The 18,647-nt window shown below is 45.5% G+C and overlaps 1 protein-coding gene across 2 annotated transcripts in view; it reads left to right on the top strand.

Moving 5' to 3' along the window:
- The first annotated feature begins 5,229 nt into the window (after positions 1-5,229).
- Positions 5,230-18,647, top strand: part of TIE1 (tyrosine kinase with immunoglobulin like and EGF like domains 1) — a 31,282-nt gene continuing 17,864 nt past the window's right edge. For both annotated transcript variants that reach the window (XM_066624806.1, XM_066624805.1), the window contains exons 1-6: positions 5,230-5,983; positions 14,059-14,343; positions 14,540-14,650; positions 14,984-15,139; positions 16,401-16,532; positions 17,697-17,837. In XM_066624806.1, coding sequence (XP_066480903.1) covers positions 5,935-5,983; positions 14,059-14,343; positions 14,540-14,650; positions 14,984-15,139; positions 16,401-16,532; positions 17,697-17,837 — 874 coding nt within the window. In that variant the 5' untranslated portion in view covers positions 5,230-5,934. The remainder of the gene's footprint in view (positions 5,984-14,058; positions 14,344-14,539; positions 14,651-14,983; positions 15,140-16,400; positions 16,533-17,696; positions 17,838-18,647) is intronic.

Genomic DNA, 18,647 nt, shown 5'->3' with positions numbered 1-18,647 from the left:
AGCTTGAACAAATAAAGGGTTTTGTGTTTACAAAAGTGCACTCAGTTTTTCAAACAAAACAAAACCTAAATAAAACCTTCCTTATTTGCATTCTTTTTAATTTATCCAGATATATGCTTGATGCAGTGGACTATGAGACCATCTCTTAAAATAAAGCAGTGCTATCCCCTGCCCAGGGTGCCTGGGAGGATTATTGGGGTTCCTCCTTTGCAGGCAGCTGGTAGTATCTCTACTACTGGTGGGTTAGAGCCTGGGCCCACTGTAATTCATCCACTCCATGCTCTGCAAGGGCACCTGGCTTCCTGAGTTCCATGTCAATTGTCGGAAACAATGAATGGATTTCCTCTTCCTGCCCATGCTTGCTTTAGATTTTGGGCGGGATAATGTGTAGTCTCAGGCTGTGCCAGGACACCCAGCCTCCTCTTCCTTGCTTCCCAAGTGACTCTTAGCTTTGTGTGGGAACTCCTCCTGAGATGTGCTCACACATCTCATCAGGCTCAAGTGCATGTGTGCTCTGCTAAGTACTTTCAGTGTCACCCTAACATGCAGCACTGACTGAATTTTGAGGGGAAAAGTGAGCGAGCTTTTAATGTAATCCACACCCCCTGCTCCGCCAACTCATGTCATCTTTGTTGCTTTCTCAAAACATGGTGGGCAGCACAAAAGTTAAGGGGGACTGGACCTCCCCTGCCCCCCCTGCAGGGATGGGAACTCAAGTCAGGTGACTCAAGTCCGAGTTGCTAAAATCAGCATTTTTTGCTGACTCATGGGGACTCGAGTCACATGCATAGAAGTCTCAGCAAAACACTTGAGTCAAGGGCCCCTGATTCAACACTCAGTCTTCATGCATGCAGACTCAAGTCTGTGTCTGGGTGTGCTTGTTTACTGTTTTTGCAGCATGAAAAACCTCGTGGGGTGAGCAGAAGGGAAGTTCCCACCAGGAGGCAGAGAAGGGTTAATGTTTTGCTTTTGCAACCAATAGGAGGCGGGAGCAGGCTCTTTTGCTCATTTCTGAAAGAACCAATGATCATTGGACAAAGGATGGGTGGTCTGACATTTTCTTTGGTTGAGGTAGGGCAGATGGAGGAGTGCAAGGGGGTTCTTGCCTACAGACTGACTGGAGAAGCTCAAGGGGGGAGAGGCAGGAGCAGGTTCTCTTGTGAGGAAGACCCCTAGAATTTGAGTACTTGAATCCATACAGAGCCCCGTTTGGGCCTTGCTATAAGCATAAGCAAGGTGCTTTGGCCAAAGTAAGCCCTATATTCAGTTGCTTAAGTCAACAGGATATTTTAGAAGATGCCCCTTGAATGCCCTTTTGTTCCTGTGTTAAAAAGGAAGTGGTGTTGCAGACACAAGCTTTGACCGCAAAAAGTTGTTGACCGCAAAAAGGTGTTTGCAGTTAAAAAGAAAACAAGAAACTGCTAGCTAACCGCAACAGACAGGTGGTTAGAAGAGAAAAGGGACTTTCTGCAAGCAGGCTATCAGCCAATTCAGGGAGGAGTAGAAGGGATTTTGCAGCTAGAAAGATTTCACATATTTAAAATGCCATATTTAGTTAGAGCTAAGCAGAATTTGAGTAGGGGGCTGCGTAGGCAGGGACAAAGCGTGATGTGATATGCTGTTTGCCAATCAAAAATGTATCCAAGGCTTTGCAATTTGCATTTGGCCAATCAGAAATCTGACCAATGCTTTACAATGAAGATTTGTTTTGTATAACAACTCAGAGTCCTGAGAAAATCTGGGTCACTGACTTTGGAAGCTATTCCTCTGTGAACATCAGCTGGCTGAGAATAAAAGCTTGTTTCCTTGAAACCTCCTGGTGTCCGCTTCCATCCTTGCCTGAAACCTGCAACACTCTTGCCTTCTCTAAAGGAACCAGTGGTCATTGGACAAAGGATGGGTGGTCTGGTGTTTTGTTTTGTTTTACAAGGGAAGGCAGAAGGAGGAGCCCAGGGGGTTCTTGCCTTAGGATTGGCTGGAGAAACCCAGGGAGAGGGAGGGGGAGGTTCATAGCAATCACATTTTCCAAATGCATGGCTCCATGGAGGAGGAGGGAGTGTCATTGAACAACTGGTGCAAATGGGACTACTTCTGAGTAGAGCTGCAAAGTACTGAGTCATTCTGGTAAGCCTCCCAGCTGCTGCATGTGACCCTTCTCCCTCTTGCTGCTTCTCTCCCCGCTCTCACAGAGTCCATCCCATCCCCTCTCACCTTGTTTACAGGGGGGTGTTTAAAGAGATCTCCGACACACACACACACACCCTGGCAGCAGCCCCTTTTTTTCCCCTTGGCTGGCTTTTTAAAGCGAAAAACTCAAGACTTGAGTCTTTTCAAGTCATGAAAACGCTCTGGGCGACTCAGAAAGTGCCCCCGTTTCAAGTCGAGTCATGGGGGCAGAGACTTGTGACTCAACTTGAGTCAAGCCACTCTGGATTTGCCCATCCCTGCACCCCTGTAATTCAAGCACTGGCATACAGCCAATACAGTGCCAAGTAGGACCACCATCTATAATTAACTGAAATATTTTTGTCCACCTTTCCACTTCCAATATGGAAGCACACAAGGGAACTAACAACATGGTAAAAAACCATACAATGAAACACAATAAAAACAATTCACTATAACAAAACAGTCAACAGCAACCAATACACAGTAAGCAGCAGGGCCCCCCCCCCACTTCCCTTGTTGCAAAATTCCTAGGTGCCGAAATCCTGCAACTAAGATAGTCACATGTCCATTGAGAGATGAGATTCATCCCATTTCTGGTTTTGCTTAAGGGCATTGATAACATGTGACATGGCTTTGGACTCTAGAGCAGTGACTTTCAACCTTTCTCATCTCAAGGCACACTGGCAAGGCACTAAAATGGTCAAAGCACACCATCAGCTTTTTGATAATTGACAAGGCACACTGTGCCGTCAATGGGGTTTCACATCCCCCAATGATCCTACTGATAAATGACCCTCTCCCAAATTCCCGCGGCACACCTGGGGAACATTTGCGGCACACCAGTGTGCCACGGCACAGTGGTTGAAAATGGCTGCTCTAGAGTTTTAGAGAACTGTAGGAAGTATATGATGTCCCTATGTTTGTGATGTAGTGCAGTGCCTGATCAGGAACAATGCGTATTGCATGGCCCAGGCTGGAGTAGTTGCTGGTGCTAAGCAACATTTGAAATGTGTTGGTACTAAGTGTGGACATTTTGTGAGCAAGTGGGAGTGAAAGATGGGTGGAAGTGGGCTAACTTAAAAAATTGGCCCTTCCCAAACATGTTTAAAGAAATAGGCAGCTACTATTGTTTTCTGTTGAGACTAGGCCTTCCTAATCTAAGCTTAGTCCAGTGTATATCTAGTGAAAACAAGGGTCACATAGCACAACGTTATGCACTCAGAGTAAACACAAGAAGATAGCTCTTTCCCAATCCCACAAATGCCAGCGCCAAGTGCAGGCCTCATGTGACTAGCCTCAAGACATTTTAGGAACATTGTACCTTGTACCATTGCCCATAAATAGGTATATGGGTTCAGCCTTCATTCCTGCCCCATATGGCAGGTTGTGGAGTCAGTGAGTCTTGCAGCATTCAGAACAGGTTGACATACGTAATCTTATCACTGCTTGGCTGTATACATGAACTGCGCTATTTAAGCTATTAAAGCTATTTAACCTATTTAACCTATTAGAGCTATTTACATGCTCTGTAACCTTTCAGCATTGCTGACAGTGGGTTGAATAGCTGCGAGAAATGATTGGAATGAAGGGGTGCGTTTGTTTGTGCACTGAATCAATCATACTTTAGCACAGGGGTGTCCAGACATTTTGGCAGGAGGGCCACATCATCTCTCTGACACTGTGTGGGGGGGAGGGGAAAAAAGAATTAATTTACATTTCAAATTTGAATAAATTTACATAAATGAATTTATTAGAGATGGAACTTATATGAATGAATGAAGGTCTTGCAGTAGCTCAAGGCCTCTAAAAGGCCTTGCACAAAGCAAGGCCAGCCTTTCCTTCTCTGCCACTGCTGCATCACAGATGTGAAACAGCAAGTAGTGGAGGGAGCCCTTGTCCCACAGCTCAGATGAGAAGTTGAACAGTTGAGAAGTCCTCATGCTCAGAGCAGTTGCATCGGGCCAGCATGGGCTCCATCAAGTCTCTGGAGGGCCAGAGGCTCATTGGAGACGGGGGGCTCCCCAAGGGTCTGATCGGGAGCCCCCGAGGGCTGCAAGTGGCCCCCAGGCCAGGGTTTGGGCACCCCTGCTTTAGCATATAGGGTGCCTGCTGCTTGGATTCATTCAGACTACACTGACAGCATGTCTACTGGGTCATTTAGTGTCCAATCCTAACCAAATTTCCAGTGTTAGTGCAGCTGCAGCACAGCCCTAAGGTAAGGGGAAAACGTAACCTTAGCCCAAGGAGGTCGCCATGACTGCATCCCCACTGCAGGGTGCAGCGCCCCTTAATATGGCTGCAATGGTACTGGAAAGTTAGTTAAGATTGGGCTGTTAAACTGGCATTCAAAGTATTTGGCACCAGCAGCTTCATTGAGTTCAGGAGACAGCACATAAATCCTCCATTACTAAATCAGTGGAATGGGAGTGAGCCAGCCTCATCACGAGAGACTGCTATGTAGGACTGGCCTGCCAAACTGAGGCCAGAACTTAAAGCAGTGCTGGCAATCGAATACAGCCTGTATGTCTCAAGGAGTCTCTCCCGATAGTCCCTTCAGGGAGAGGAACTAAGTTCCAGTGCTATCTAAAAGGTTTCATAGTACAGTTGTAATCAAAGCAGATTAGAGGCTGTCAGTCCCTTGGGCTGCTGGCTAATGAGCTTCAAAGTTCCATTGACTTCCTCTCCATCAATGTTAAACCCTTGCTAGCCCTTAAAGAGGCAGATTCTTCACACAGCAAATCACTCTTCTCCCTGGCTACGATCTGGTTGTCCTTCTGTTTGGGAATGGAATAAAGAGGACTCCTTGAACCCTGAATGCCCACAGAGTCCTTTCATTCCAGTCCTCTCGCAGTTGGTAGCTCAGCCCAATACCTCCCATTACTCTGTTCCTTCCAGCAGGAGCCAGAGATAGGCAAAGAACAATGGGTGGAGACTGGAGAGCAGGAAATGCTGTATGGGAAACAGGATTTCATGTCACTCCTGTGCTGTCTGTGAGGGCTTTTAGACATTCCTCCCCCAACAGCCTCCACATCCGTCCTGGCTGAACCCCAGCCAAGAAAGTCCTCCTCACCAAGTCCCAGCTCATGCTTTGCCCCCAATCCCTGCCCACTCTCAGTCTGTTCCTGTGAGGTCTAGTGGCTTTCTTTTGTGCTCACATTGGGCTTCGCAAGCCAGGCTTCCAAGTGAGCATGGAAGGAGTAGGTAGGGCAGATCCTCTCTGCAGCTACACATAACTGTGAACAAAGAAATGGAACCAGCGGAAGGGCCTTGGACGTTCCAGTCTGAACTCCTAAACAGCGGGACATCCCAGGACAGAAACCCCACTCTTCTGAGTGACCAGTCTGAGCTGCTTCTCCTTTTCCTGGAACTCTAGTCCAGATGGTGCCAACTACTCCGGCCATTTCCACAACTCCAGACCATCTCTTGAACTAAATCTAATTATAGACCATCTCTCTAACTAAAGCCTAGATAAAATACCCCATAGAGTTCCCTGAAGAAAGTTATTTTTTTCCACTTCTCATTGAACCATTGAATTTCTTCTTTCGTTTCATTGTTCAGAGAATCAGAAACTTTTCTTCTTCTTGGTCTAGAGTAAACTTCCTTCCAGCAGTTCTAGTAGTCCCTGGGAATCCATGGAGGACAAAGGATTGTCAATCCTAAAGGATGCACGCTGCAAATGAAAAGAGCACTAGCACTTGCAATCATCTTTCCCCCTTCTGGATCAGTGATGTCTGAGCTCTCCTGACACAAGGCACATTCAGGAAAATGGGACTGGGCAGGATTTATCTTCTAACCCTCTTCTTGCATCTGGCAGGTAAAGTTTTTTTCTTACCAAGGGGCATAGGGAGGGGTGGAGCTGGTACCAGTTCTGGTAGCAGAGATTTGGTTTTGTGGTAGGAATTGAGCCTGAAGGGTGATGACCAGGGTAGCCGCTTGGATCCTGTGGGCAGAGCTTGCCCATAGAAGACCCCTATAGCTCAGCTGAAGGGGTTAACTATTTCATTTGGGAATTTCTGGGCAGGAAAGCACAAGCCACTATAGCTACAACTCCCTCAGAATGCATTGATTATCTTGTATCTAATTCTTTCTGAATAGCTTGGCCGGTAGCACCTATCTAACCAGCAGGTTGAGAATCCACTGTGAAAATACACACCAGTTAAAGAAGGCATGGTGGAGGGAATGCTTGGGTGACATTGCAGTGTACAGACCATGTTCAACAGTGTTCTTAACACCCTCCTTTGTTGTATTGCCTTCTTCCATGTCCAGGAGCTGCAGGCAGTACAAACTGAGCCAGATTTAATTCTGTCCATCATCTTAAGTGTGCTCAGCCCTGCTTGGCTAGTCCTGGGTCACACACACACACACACACACACACACACGCCGCCTGGGGTCACCCCCACCATCTGAGAGGTGGATTTGATATTCCGTAAGAGGATACAGAGCCCATGTGTTGTTTCTGCATCAGTCTCTTTGTCTCTTCCAGCTTATACTATTACCGACTGAGAACCCAATCCTATCCAATTTTCCAGGGCCGGTGCAGCAGTGCCAATGTGGTGTGTGCTGCATCCTTTTGTGGGGTGGCAGTCACAGAGGCCTCCTCAAGGTAAGGAAACATTTGTTCCCTTACCTCCAGGCTGCTTTGCAGTTGCAACGGTGCTGGAAAGTTGGATAGGACTGAACCCTAAGCCCGCACAAACACATGGCTGCCTGCGCACAGATGGAGTACAAGAACATAAGAACAGCCCCACTGGATCAGGCCATAGGCCCATCTAGTCCAGCTTCCTATATCTCACAGCAGCCCACCAAATGCCCCAGGGAGCACACCAGATAACAAGAGACCTCATCCTGGTGCCCTCCCTTGCATCTGGCATTCTGACATAGCTGATTTCTAAAATCAGGAGGTTGCACGTACACATCATGGCTTGTAACCCATAATGGATTTTTCCTCCAGAAACTTGTCCAATCCCCTTTTAAAGGCATCCAGACCAGATGCCATCAGCACATCCTGTGGCAAGGAGTTCCACCGACCAACCACACGCTGAGTAAAGAAATATTTTCTTTTGTCTGTTCTAACTCTCCCAACACTCAATTTTAGTGGATGTACCCTGGTTCTGGTGTTATGTGAGAGTGTAAAGAGCATCTCTCTATCCACTCTGTTCATCCCCTGCATAATTTTGTATGTGTCAATCATGTCAGACATGATTGAGGCCCTCAGGCGCCTCTTTTCTAGGCAGAAGAGGCCCAAACGCCGTAGCCTTTCCTTATAAGATCCCAGAAAAGGGCAGCTCTCTGGAGCCTGGCAGGAAATGACCCATCTTTTTTTAATTTTACACAGTAGGTTTTTTTAATGGGACAGCCCTAGGGTTAGCTTGCTGTCATTGCTCTTCCTTGCAGAAACCTACTGTGTAAAATTATAAAGATGGGTTTGTAAACATTGGTGCCCAGCATGGGCCTTCTTGGTGTCACTTATGACTTACAACTTATGAAGAAAACAGCTTCATAGATGTGCACTTGTGCATTGGACATGAATGAGGCCCAAACGCCATAGCCTTTCGTCATAAGGAAGGTGCCCCAGCCCAGTAATCATCTTAGTCGCTCTCTTCTTCACCTTTTCCATTTCCACTATGTCCTTTTTGAGATGTGGCAACCAGGACTGGACACAATACTCCAGGTGTGGCCTTACCATCGATTTGTACAACAGCGTTATAATATTAGCCGTTTTGTTCTCAATATCTTTTCTAATGATCCCAAGCATAGAATTGACCTTCTTCACTGCCGCCGCACATTGGGTTGACACTTTCATCGACCTGTCCACCACCACCCCAAGATCTCTCTCCTGATCTGTCACAGACAGCTCAGAACCCATCAGCCTATATGTGAAGTTTTGATTTTTTGCCCCAATGTGCATGACTCACAACAAATACAGAACAGTAGAAAAGCAGTATAAGAAATGCCAGTTAGCAGTGTCTCACAGGCAATAGGAGTCCTGACCACTGTTTGCAATGCAAACACAGGCTTGTGTGAGAGACAGAACAGTTTGTTTGGCTAAACGGTTTCTAAGAAGTGGAAAATGGCATTAATAGGGAGCCAAACAACCTTAACACTGGCTTGTGGAGGGCTTGCATGTTGGGTTTTTTCCATGTAAACAGAAGTCTTATAGCAGCTCTAAGCTGGGTTGAGGGCAAAGCTTGAATAACACTTTGCCCCCACCATGGTCTCCTGGTGGTTTTTTACCAATGGAGGGAGGGTTACATTGGCATCAATAAGAGCTGCCCTCTTAGTCAAATCACAACCACATGGGTTGCCAATCCAGAGTGGGACTATAGGGAGGCATAGGGTCTAAGCCCTCTCCCTCTGCCATAGTCCTGATATAGCTCACAAGAGTATACAGCTGCTATTCACATTTAAAAAGCATTAATCCCCAGTCATGGTCTTAATATATTGTTGGCCCAGAGTCATTATATTCCTTGGTGTACAAATCTTTTGTTTCACTGTTGTCTCTGGTCCAACAGGTTTGCATTTTTTTTTATTTTTAAACTACTACAATACCCTATATACCGTCTGTCTAAAGTGGAATGTATGTACACATCATGAGCAAGAATGTCCCTCTCATACCATCCTCAGTCCCCCTAGAGCAGTGGTTCTCAGATGTTTAGCGCTGGGACCCACTTTTTTAGAATGAGAATCTGTCAGGACCCACCGGAAGTCCCACTGTCATGACCGGAAGTGACATCATGCAGCAGGAAAAAATTTTTAGAATCCTAGGCTGTAATCCTACTCACACTTATCCAGGAGTAAGTCTCATTTACTGTCATTGTTAAAAGCATATGCATAGTAGCCTGTTAAAAGTACAGAGCTGTAACATTTCCCAGATGCAGTCACATACCATGGTAGCATCAAATATATTTTTTAATATATTAAATTATATTAATATATATTAAATTTAATATATACTTTATATATTTTATAAAGTATATATTTATATTATATTTATATTTAATATATATTATATATATTATTTAAGTATATATTTATATTATATTTATATTATATTTATTATATTATATTATAATTTATATTATATAAATATATATATACTTTAATATATTTAAAGTATTGAAATGAATGGGGACCCACCTGAAATTGACTCATGACCCACCTAGTGAGTCCCAACCCACAGTTTGAGAAACACTGCCCTAGAGGAAAAAAAGAACACCAATGACCTGTCCCATGGAAGGGGCCATTGTTCAATGGCAGAGTGCATGTTCACTGGCAGAGCACAAGGCCTGAGCCTGAGATTCAATCCTTGATGTCTCCCAGGAAGGTGGAAAAAGAGTCTTCTGAAACCTTGGAAAGCTGCTGCCAATCAGTGTTGGTAATCCTGAGATAGATGGACCAATAGTCTGACTCAGTATAAAGCAGCTTCCTATGTTCTTAGATCTCCAGCCCCAAAGACTGGGAAGTTTGTGATTTACTATCCTGTCCCAGAAAAGACACACATTTCAAACTGTACTTAGCAGAGACAGAGCCACCGGCACTGAGCACACAAACCAAATGAAACTCCCAAAGGGCAGCCCTTTCTATGGGCTACCACAATATAAACAACACACTTCTGAAATGTGCCATTAATATATCATGCTTATGCAGTGGCATAGCTAAGGAGGTGCAGAGGGAAGCAGTCGCAATGGGCAACAAGCTTTAGAGGGGCGACAAGCTGAGCTTGACACTTGTGGCCAAAATTGTGAAAAAATTTGGTATGTACAAATAATACTATTGTGTTATATATCATTGGAAAGGTAATTTAATGTGGAATGCAATGAAACAAACCCCACTGGAATACTGTACTCTAATAAAAGTTATGGCCAATAAACCAGAGAACAAAAACGCAACTGCCTTATGGAACAAAAAGTGGATTTGCTTAACTCAAAACTGACCCATGAGACTGATTGTTCTGAGAGCCAATGAGATGTTGTTATGATACAGCATGGAACCAATAAGGTGTTAATATGGGTCAGCTTTCATTTCCATATAACACAGCTACTCCTGCTAACAGGTAAAGAGGCACTTTTTCAAATGGTACTCCTCTTATATTTAGCAGGGGGAGAATAACCATCCCTTTTCACCCCAGCACAGTGTCTCTAACTAATAAGGGGCACACTTTTATTTATTAATGAAATTTGATTTTGTTGTGGGGGGGGGGGCTACAAAATCTTCTTTGCTCCCAGGTAGCATATAGATGCCTTAGCTATGCAACTGGCTGGGCAGAGGTCGCAGATCAAATGGGTGGTGAACTGCTGGGGGGAGGAGGCAGGTTTCCCCCCAATTTGCACTTTTTAAAAAGCCTGGGTGTTATGTCACTTCCGGTTGTGACATCACTTCCGGGGTATCATTTTGAGCTCTGCACCGGGCTACACATTCATTAGCTATGCCACTGAGCTTATGAAAAGTAAATGTAAAAGAAACAAGCCTTTGGGATCACACAAGCATTATAAAGAGACAGTCCCATAATTTCCAACATGATGATGGCATTCCAGAACCATAAATAAAGTCCAGCTGTCTAATAATAATAATGTCATTCAAGCTCATGAGAGGACTTCCAAGTAGGAAATAGCACCCAACCCATATGTGGGAAGATAATCACATGTGGCAATCACGTGTGCATATTTCAAAGTATGTATATGTGTGTTCTACAAGGTGAGCTTAACATGAAGGAATTATGTCACGTTGAAGGGGCCCTAAGACTTCTAGGATATTAATGCAAGGTAACTAGACTGTGGAATTCATTGCCACAAGATGTGGTGATGGCCACTAGCTCAGATGGCTTTAAAGGTAGATTTGCAAATTCATGGGGAACAGACCTGTCAGTGACTACCATACATGGTAGATATACAGTACATTACTTCCAGGTTCAACAACAGCATGTCTCTGAATAGCAGTTGAAAGGGAGCAATAGTGGAAGAGAACTATGTATTTCACGAAAGCTTGTGGGTGGCTGATGGACCACAATGAGAAACAAGATGCTGGGCTAGGTGGGCCCTTGGCCTGATCAAACATGGCTTTTCATGTTCTTACGTAGTGTGTTCTTTGCCTAGATTTATGCCTTTAATATTGACAAGGTCATTCCCAACCCAAAAACACATGCAAGGATAAATGTTTGAACTGTTGGATTCATTGTTTTCCCCCCCCCACTAAACTGTATGTGGCCCGAGACAGAATAATAATATTGTTTTTAACATATTAGATAAGAACTTCCTACTGTGCTAGGAAAATGCCAACAGTGATTGATCATCATCCAGATAATACACATGTATTAAGCGATTTTAGCAGTGTTCTGAATGCACCCAAGGCCTGTAATTCTTCACATGCTTAGGGCCCAGTCCTATCTGGACTTTGCATTGCTGGAACTCTCTTTCTGATAGTGCAGAAAAGGGTACTATTGGAGGGCAGAAAAGCTGGGCCACTGTTGCATGCTTCTGGGCTCTTGAAGACTCCACCAGTGAAGGTAAGTTGGCACCATGGGCCTGTTGTGGGAGGGGAGGGTGAATGGCAGGAGCAGGCAGGGAAGGGGTGGATCCCAGCAGCACCTGAGATCGCCAACCGTAACCCTATCCCCTCTTTTCCCATCCACCTCTTCCCTGGAGGCGTGCTTAACTTGCTGCTGTATGGCCATTTACGATAGCAAGACTGTGTTCCACTGTCATAAATGGTCAGTTAGGATCAGGCTGCTAGTGCCATTAACCTTCAGGGCAGGGCCTCCAAGAAGAATTTTGTCTGGGTGTACAAAGTTTCTTTGTGGTCCCATCCCAAAGGCGCAGGGAAGGGGATGAAACAGAGTGGGGGAGGGTGGTCACAAGGGTAGGCAGGATGGGGAGGGGACAAAACAGGGTAGACGGAGGGTAGTGACAGCTGGAAAAATCTTTGGAGCTCAGATATACTGGGCTTACCAATGCAGAACCCAGATCTACCTGCCCATGCAGTGTCGGCAACTAGATACAGTAATACAGAAGTCCAAACACACTCCTAAGTCTCTCTAAAGGTATTTTAACCCTGATCCAGATTCCCCCCCCCCCAGTTCACTAGCAAGGAAAAATACGTAGTTCTCAGCACCAATGAGACTCTGAATCTGGATGAGCCTGGTGACCTTTGCTATAGGTCACCCTTTGGATACCAAGTTCATCATTATTACTTGTTTATTAGTATTGTAGGAGGTACAAAAGAAAGTTCCAAAAAGCAGGGGGTACCTCTATCAACGAGGTTGCCTCTAGAGTAGACCCTTAACCATGCTGAAGCTCTGGGCACCTGTTCATGTTGCCCAAATTTCAGTGCATCAATCAATCAATCAATCAATCAATCAATCAATCAATCAATCAATCCTTTATTGCTTTTGGCCATTCAGTTTGTATACATTCATACAAATAAGGGAAGCATAACATAAAACATAAGGAATCAAACATTAGGCAGTACAAATAGATATACTGTATATAGTGTAATTCAAAATACCTATGTAAAGCTCTGTTGGAAAGTGATGATTGTGTGTGTGTGTGTGTGTGTGTGTGTGTGAGAGAGAGAGAGAGAGAGAGAGAGAGAGAGAGAGAGAGAACCAGGGATGGGCAAACCCAGCACAGTTTGACTCGAGTCGAGTCATGAGTCTCCACACCCACAACTCAACTAAAAAATGAGTCATAACAGGCACTTTCTGAGTTGCCGAGTCGCCTTCTCATGAAACAAAAAAACTTGAGTCATGAGTCTTTTTGATACACATGTCAGATGCAGAGAAAAAAAACGGACTCCACCGGTCCCACTCCCTTCTTCCGCAGTTCCTTCCCCTGTCCCACCCTCTCCGTTGCCCTGGAACACCTCCCCCCCTGCCCCCAAAGTCCTCACCACTGCCCAGAGCTCATAGCTCCGGGTGGCACCTGTCTGGCACTGGGCTCAGTGCCGACTGGCGCTAGGCTGGCACCAACTCCTCTCTGGGTGTCGCAGACATGCCTTACGGCATGGGATTGAGCCCTCATTCATTTTCATAATAACCATTTAAGGTAGCCCTCTTTTACAAATGGGGAACCATGGTTAAAATGATTATCATTATTTTATTTATTACTCTTTGGAATATATATCAGCAGTCTTTCAGTATAAAGCTGCCAGTGGTATAGTAAAGTTTTAAAATGATGCAATAAAACCTAGCACAATCAAATTGTTCCAACCTGATTCTTCTAAAAATTCCAGGCAAGTTATGATAAAAATCATGAACACTGAAACAAATACAAACTAGATAACCCAGCAGTACTGTATTTTATGTTTCGCATGGCTTTGTAACAATAGATGGTGTTATGCTTATAATTAATTGTAGTGATTATTGTTACAGAGCCATGTGAATCATAAAATGTTGAGAACAGCTCCCCTAGCAAGGCCCCCAAAGCATCTTGTTTGTGGCCTACTGAAATTAGAACTAATTTCTTTAAGGTTTCCTTCATCCCATAGTCTTGGTGCTCCCATACAAGAGAGATCACCTTGAATTTTCTGTCTTCATCTCAGCACCCTTTTCATGGCCTCATTTGCCCTATGCCATGCTAGAGCTGAGGATTCATGTGTCACATGCTAGTTAACAATAAGACGTAGTTAACTAAGGACTAGGTTTCTAGGCAAGAGAGAGATTTTTCTCAGTTCTAGACCAACATAGATTCTGGATTCTAGGCCCATCCCAGCAACCCGCCTTATTTCTAAGCGCAGAAAAAAATCCAGCTTTTTTGGAATGAAGGAGGGATCATCTAAGATTCTAGACACCAAGACAGGGCTTTCTGGAGATGACTTGGATGCAAATAATGCTAATATGATTTGCTCTTCCTATCCATAAGAAAGTTCCCTCCCTCGCTTGTTCTTTTGATGCAGGAGCAATTCTGGATATCACCCTGATGGCTAACGTTCAGAGTCCCTCGTACACCAGCTTCTACCTCTCATGCGTGACCGGCGAGCGGAATGTGAGCCTCCAGATTGACAGAGACAATAAAATTGTCATGACTCATCCCAGGTCCACTTTCCAGATGTACAAGAACAACAGCAACGAAGTGCAGATGCGTGGCTTCTCTCTGGCAGACCTGGTGGGCATTATGTACTGCTCCGGGCAGACACAGACAGAGGAAACCCGAGTAGTATATGTGCACAACAACATGAATGGTAAGCAAAAGGGAGAGAGAAACATGACATCTTCAAAAGGCTTGTGGTCTCTCAATGCGAAAGCCTTGCTAAGGTGACAGAAAGGATGCACAGTGTGAAGTTAGTATTGCACAAGGCCGACATCCTAATTCTTTGCAAGGAGGAAAGTATAAGCCCTGCTGTTTAAACCCATCCCCATTTCTCTTTGACTCTGCAGCCAACCTGGTCCCAGAGAAGGTGACCCAGACAGTCAGCCTCTCCCAATCAGTGGAGCTCGTTGCCAAGATAAAACATGGAAAGAATGCCGACATTCTGTGGAAAAGAAATGGCAAGTGCCCAACAGTATGGCCTTGATTTGATCTGACCCTCTATAGCCACCTTCTGCTGGCACAAGTGTCAAAGTCTTCCTGTGGAGCTGCAGCACCAAAGCTGCTCCCTGGAGGAGCTGATCTTTATGGGTGTTGGCTACCCAGCGCCTACACATGGTCCTACTGTGGGTGGGGATGTGGATGCCTTGTACTTCCTCAACCCTAACCATTCTCCCAGTGTCTAAACTAGAGTTCTAAACTCCCCTGAACATGCCAGTCACAGCCTGAGGGTGGACGTGGAGTTTGGTTTTCAGCTCTCCTCCTTTGCTCGCCTTTCTCTTTCTCCTATGCAGGCTCCTACTTCCAGACCACGGACCGGGGAGAAGTGAAAGAGAACCGGTTCACTCTGGCTCTGCCACTTGTGGGCTTGTCTGATGGTGGGGTTTATAGTGCCACATTCATAGGGGATAGTCCCTTGTCCAGTGCCTCCTTCCGGCTCATTGTGCGAGGTGAGGTGGAGCAGGGCTGAAACAACAGCGCCGGTTCTTCCAGCAAGAAAATGATGTGTGTGTGTGTGTGTGTGTGTGTGTGTGTGCGTGTGTGTGTGTGCAAGTGTGTGTGTGCAAGTGTGTGTGTGAGAGAGAATGGCCCATTCTGCCCCATTCTGAGCAGAAGAGGAAGCTGCTGCTGCTTTCCCTATTGCACAACCATCTGCATCTGCTGAAATTCCCCTTTTCAAACAACGATAATGTTATAGGGATTCCTGTTCTCCAATGTGTCTGATTAAACAGCATGCATTTAACAGTAGAGCTTGAGATGCTAAGAAAACATTCTCTCTCCTCTCGTTTAATATATTCAACATCGCTTGAAGCAGCTGTCACGGAGTGTAGTTTGGGCCTGCTGAGTCTAAATGGCTGTTGTTATGGGCCCACTGCACCCCACCAGAACTTGTGTACCGTTGGCACAGCATGCTTTATGGCAGTCACAAAATGAAACCTGCCATTCTGTGCAGCCAGGCCACCAGCACAAGACACAAGCAGCTGCAGCCATGCCTCCAGAAAGGCCCCAGCAATGGTAACACAGGACTACAAATTTGAGGGTCAGAAAAGTTTTTCCCAAACTTTATGGTGGTTTGCTATGAATTTGGGTTTCCAAAAATGGCATCTGTTTTGCCCTATCACGTCTAGTTTTGGAGATATAGTATAGCCTCATTAGTGAATGTTTCAAGCAGCTTCCTCATGAGCAAAACGGATGCCATTTTTGGAATCAGCACCACAAATATACCCAGGAATTGGTGTAACGTTTAAGGAAGCAAAATGTGTGTTGGCCTGTGTAATTGGTCTGGGGTGGGGGCATGGACTGACTAGGGAGGGGAAGGAATGGGTGCAAACTGGGGCAAGAAGGGGGTGTTGAGGCTGAGAAGGGGGAAATATCAGTGACAGCAGCTCTGCCAGCATCCTATCCACCTTCCTGGGTCAACTTGGTCTTGTGCCAGCAAGACCAAGTTGACCCTTTGCAGCAGTGGAAGCTTACCCCTGGGCAAGGGAACAAATGTTCCTTTACGTGGAGACGACCTTCAGGATTGCTCCTCACAGGATTCTGCACATGCTCTAGTGGCACAGCTGCATCAACTAGGAGGGGGGCTCAGATAGGATTGGGCTGTTAGTGACTTTATTATGATCATTGCTCCCTGGAGCTGACTTGGGACTTCCATCTCTCTCTCTCTCTCTCTCTCTCTCTCTCTCTCTCTCTCTCTCTCTGTCTCTCCAGGTTGTCAAGACAAGAAATGGGGCCCCTTATGTGATAAGGACTGTCCTGACTGCCTGAATGGAGGCATCTGCCACCATGTTGTGGGAGAATGCATCTGTCCACCAGGTTTCATGGGTACCCGCTGTGAAAAAGGTTAGGAGCCCATATAGTGGGATTTGTGTAGGAAAATGCATAGAATATTAGGCTTTTAGAGACATGGCAACAAGTGCAGGAACACCTGCGTTGGCATCTGGACACATCTAGAAGCTTCTGCCTTGTTCTTGTTAAGTAGAAGCCGCAGACTTCTGACTCATGGCTTAGTATTGTAAACAAGATAAGAGAATGGAAAACCCCAGCCTGATGTGTATTGTTTGAGAGGGAATAAAAGCCAGAGAAGGCTGAATCCCAGCGGCCTTCCTTCTGCATCTTGCTTCTATACATGTCTGTCATTTTATTCTTTGCTAGGAAGCTAGCCGAGAGGACTGACTTCTCTCTCAATCTCATACCGTCCTACTTCCGGCCTAGCTCTCCCTGCATCAACCCTCTGAATGTCTGCTGTGTCTCATTCATTGCTCTGACTCCTTGCTGCTCTAGTTCTAACTTTCAAACCCTCAGAGAGCTTCTGCTTTTAGCACTCTCCCATCAGGCACCACGGTTCTAAGCCCTGGGTGCTTCCCAAGTAGCATTGCACTGCTACAGGGATTTGGTGGAAAGGTCCCTCTGCTCCATGGACTGAGTTGCCATGAAGAGTAGCCAGAGCTGCCACTTGCTGTTGCAAAAAAAATTGAACCAGCCTAAATGCTGGATCCAAATCTTCATCCATTAACATTATGTGAGGTCCACAGCAACCCTATCTGCTTTACTTACTTCTGAGCTCCTATACAGAGTCAGCCCCAGTAAGATGTGTCTGACTCATTCCTCCCCCTTCCCATATGCCTTGGGGACCAGAGGTAGCTCATCCTTAGGGCACGTCTTCAGAGCTGCTTTCTATGCTATCCATGTGGTATTGGAATGCCTTGGGAAAAGCTTCTCCAACACAGACATGTCTCTTTGGGCAACCAGGAGTGGGTGGAAGACCATGGGTTGTGGCGATGCAGAGAAAACTCTGGAACAGAAGGAATTCAGAACTCTGGGCTTGGGCTTGATCTTGGAGATCACAGGAGAATGGCTTGGTCACAAAGCAAAGGGGTACCTAATTCATTGTAAGGGTGGTGCTGATCTGCTGTATGGGGGCAGAGGTGAAAGAAAGCACATGGAATTAATCAGTGTGGTCTGTAGTGGGAATGGATCCCTGACAGGAATCTTCTTGTCTTGCAGCTTGCAGAGAAGGCAGGTTTGGACGAAATTGCCTGGAGCAATGCCATGGTAAACAAGGTTGCAGGGGGCTGGCCTTCTGCCTTCCAGACCCCTATGGCTGTTCCTGTGCTGCTGGATGGAGTAATCCTCAGTGTAATTCAGGTATGTCCACCAGAAGTCTCCTTCTTCTCTTCCCAGAACTCTGACATTTTTGAACACTGGACTAACAGCCCAATATTAACTAAACCCCCACCCGCTGATGCAGCCGTGCCAATGGAAAACCTGCCATATCCTGCAGGGGGGCAGTCTGGAGGCCTCCTTGAAGTAAGGGAACTTTGTTACCTTGCCCTGGGCAAACCTTTGCTGCTCCAATAGTCCTCTTAAGATCTGTACCAGCTATTTTACTGGCACAAGTTCAAAGAAAATAAGGGAGAGGGAACAGGGAAGGTTCTGGCACATGCCAGTGTGGCTTTGAGCTACCTCCTCCCTTTCCCATTCCAGGTCCCAAAGTGAAAGGATGTAGAAACAGACCTACTTAGAAAGGAACAACATGAAATAGTAGCATCTTCCAAATCCTTGCTTCTTTCTCGCCTTCTCTCCATGTAGTACTCTCTTAAATACTTGGTGTGCATCCCAACCATCAAATGCACGTCAGTCATATTGTTAACTAATCCTAATCTTTGCTACTGCTCTTTTTCATATGCCAATTGTGGAATGTTGGCATGATTCGTATGAATGATAGTCACTGCAGGTTGTGATGTATACAGAAATTGCTTGGATGTGATTCATGCCAGTCCTCAACAAGCAAGGGAGTGATTCAGATAAATTATTCCTTGTGTGAAATTGATGTAATATGAAATTGATGTGAATGCAACCAATACATTGTGACTTTCCTGCATCAGAAAAATAATATGAGAGCTGGAAAATCGAGGTGTGGTGAACCAGTGAGAAAGAAGGATTCATACAGGGGTG

This window comes from Tiliqua scincoides, chromosome 4 (assembly GCF_035046505.1).
Source record: "Tiliqua scincoides isolate rTilSci1 chromosome 4, rTilSci1.hap2, whole genome shotgun sequence".
NCBI lineage: Eukaryota > Metazoa > Chordata > Lepidosauria > Squamata > Scincidae > Tiliqua > Tiliqua scincoides.
The sequence above is the reverse complement of the archived record's forward strand: the minus strand, read 5'-3'. Positions and strand labels throughout refer to the sequence as shown.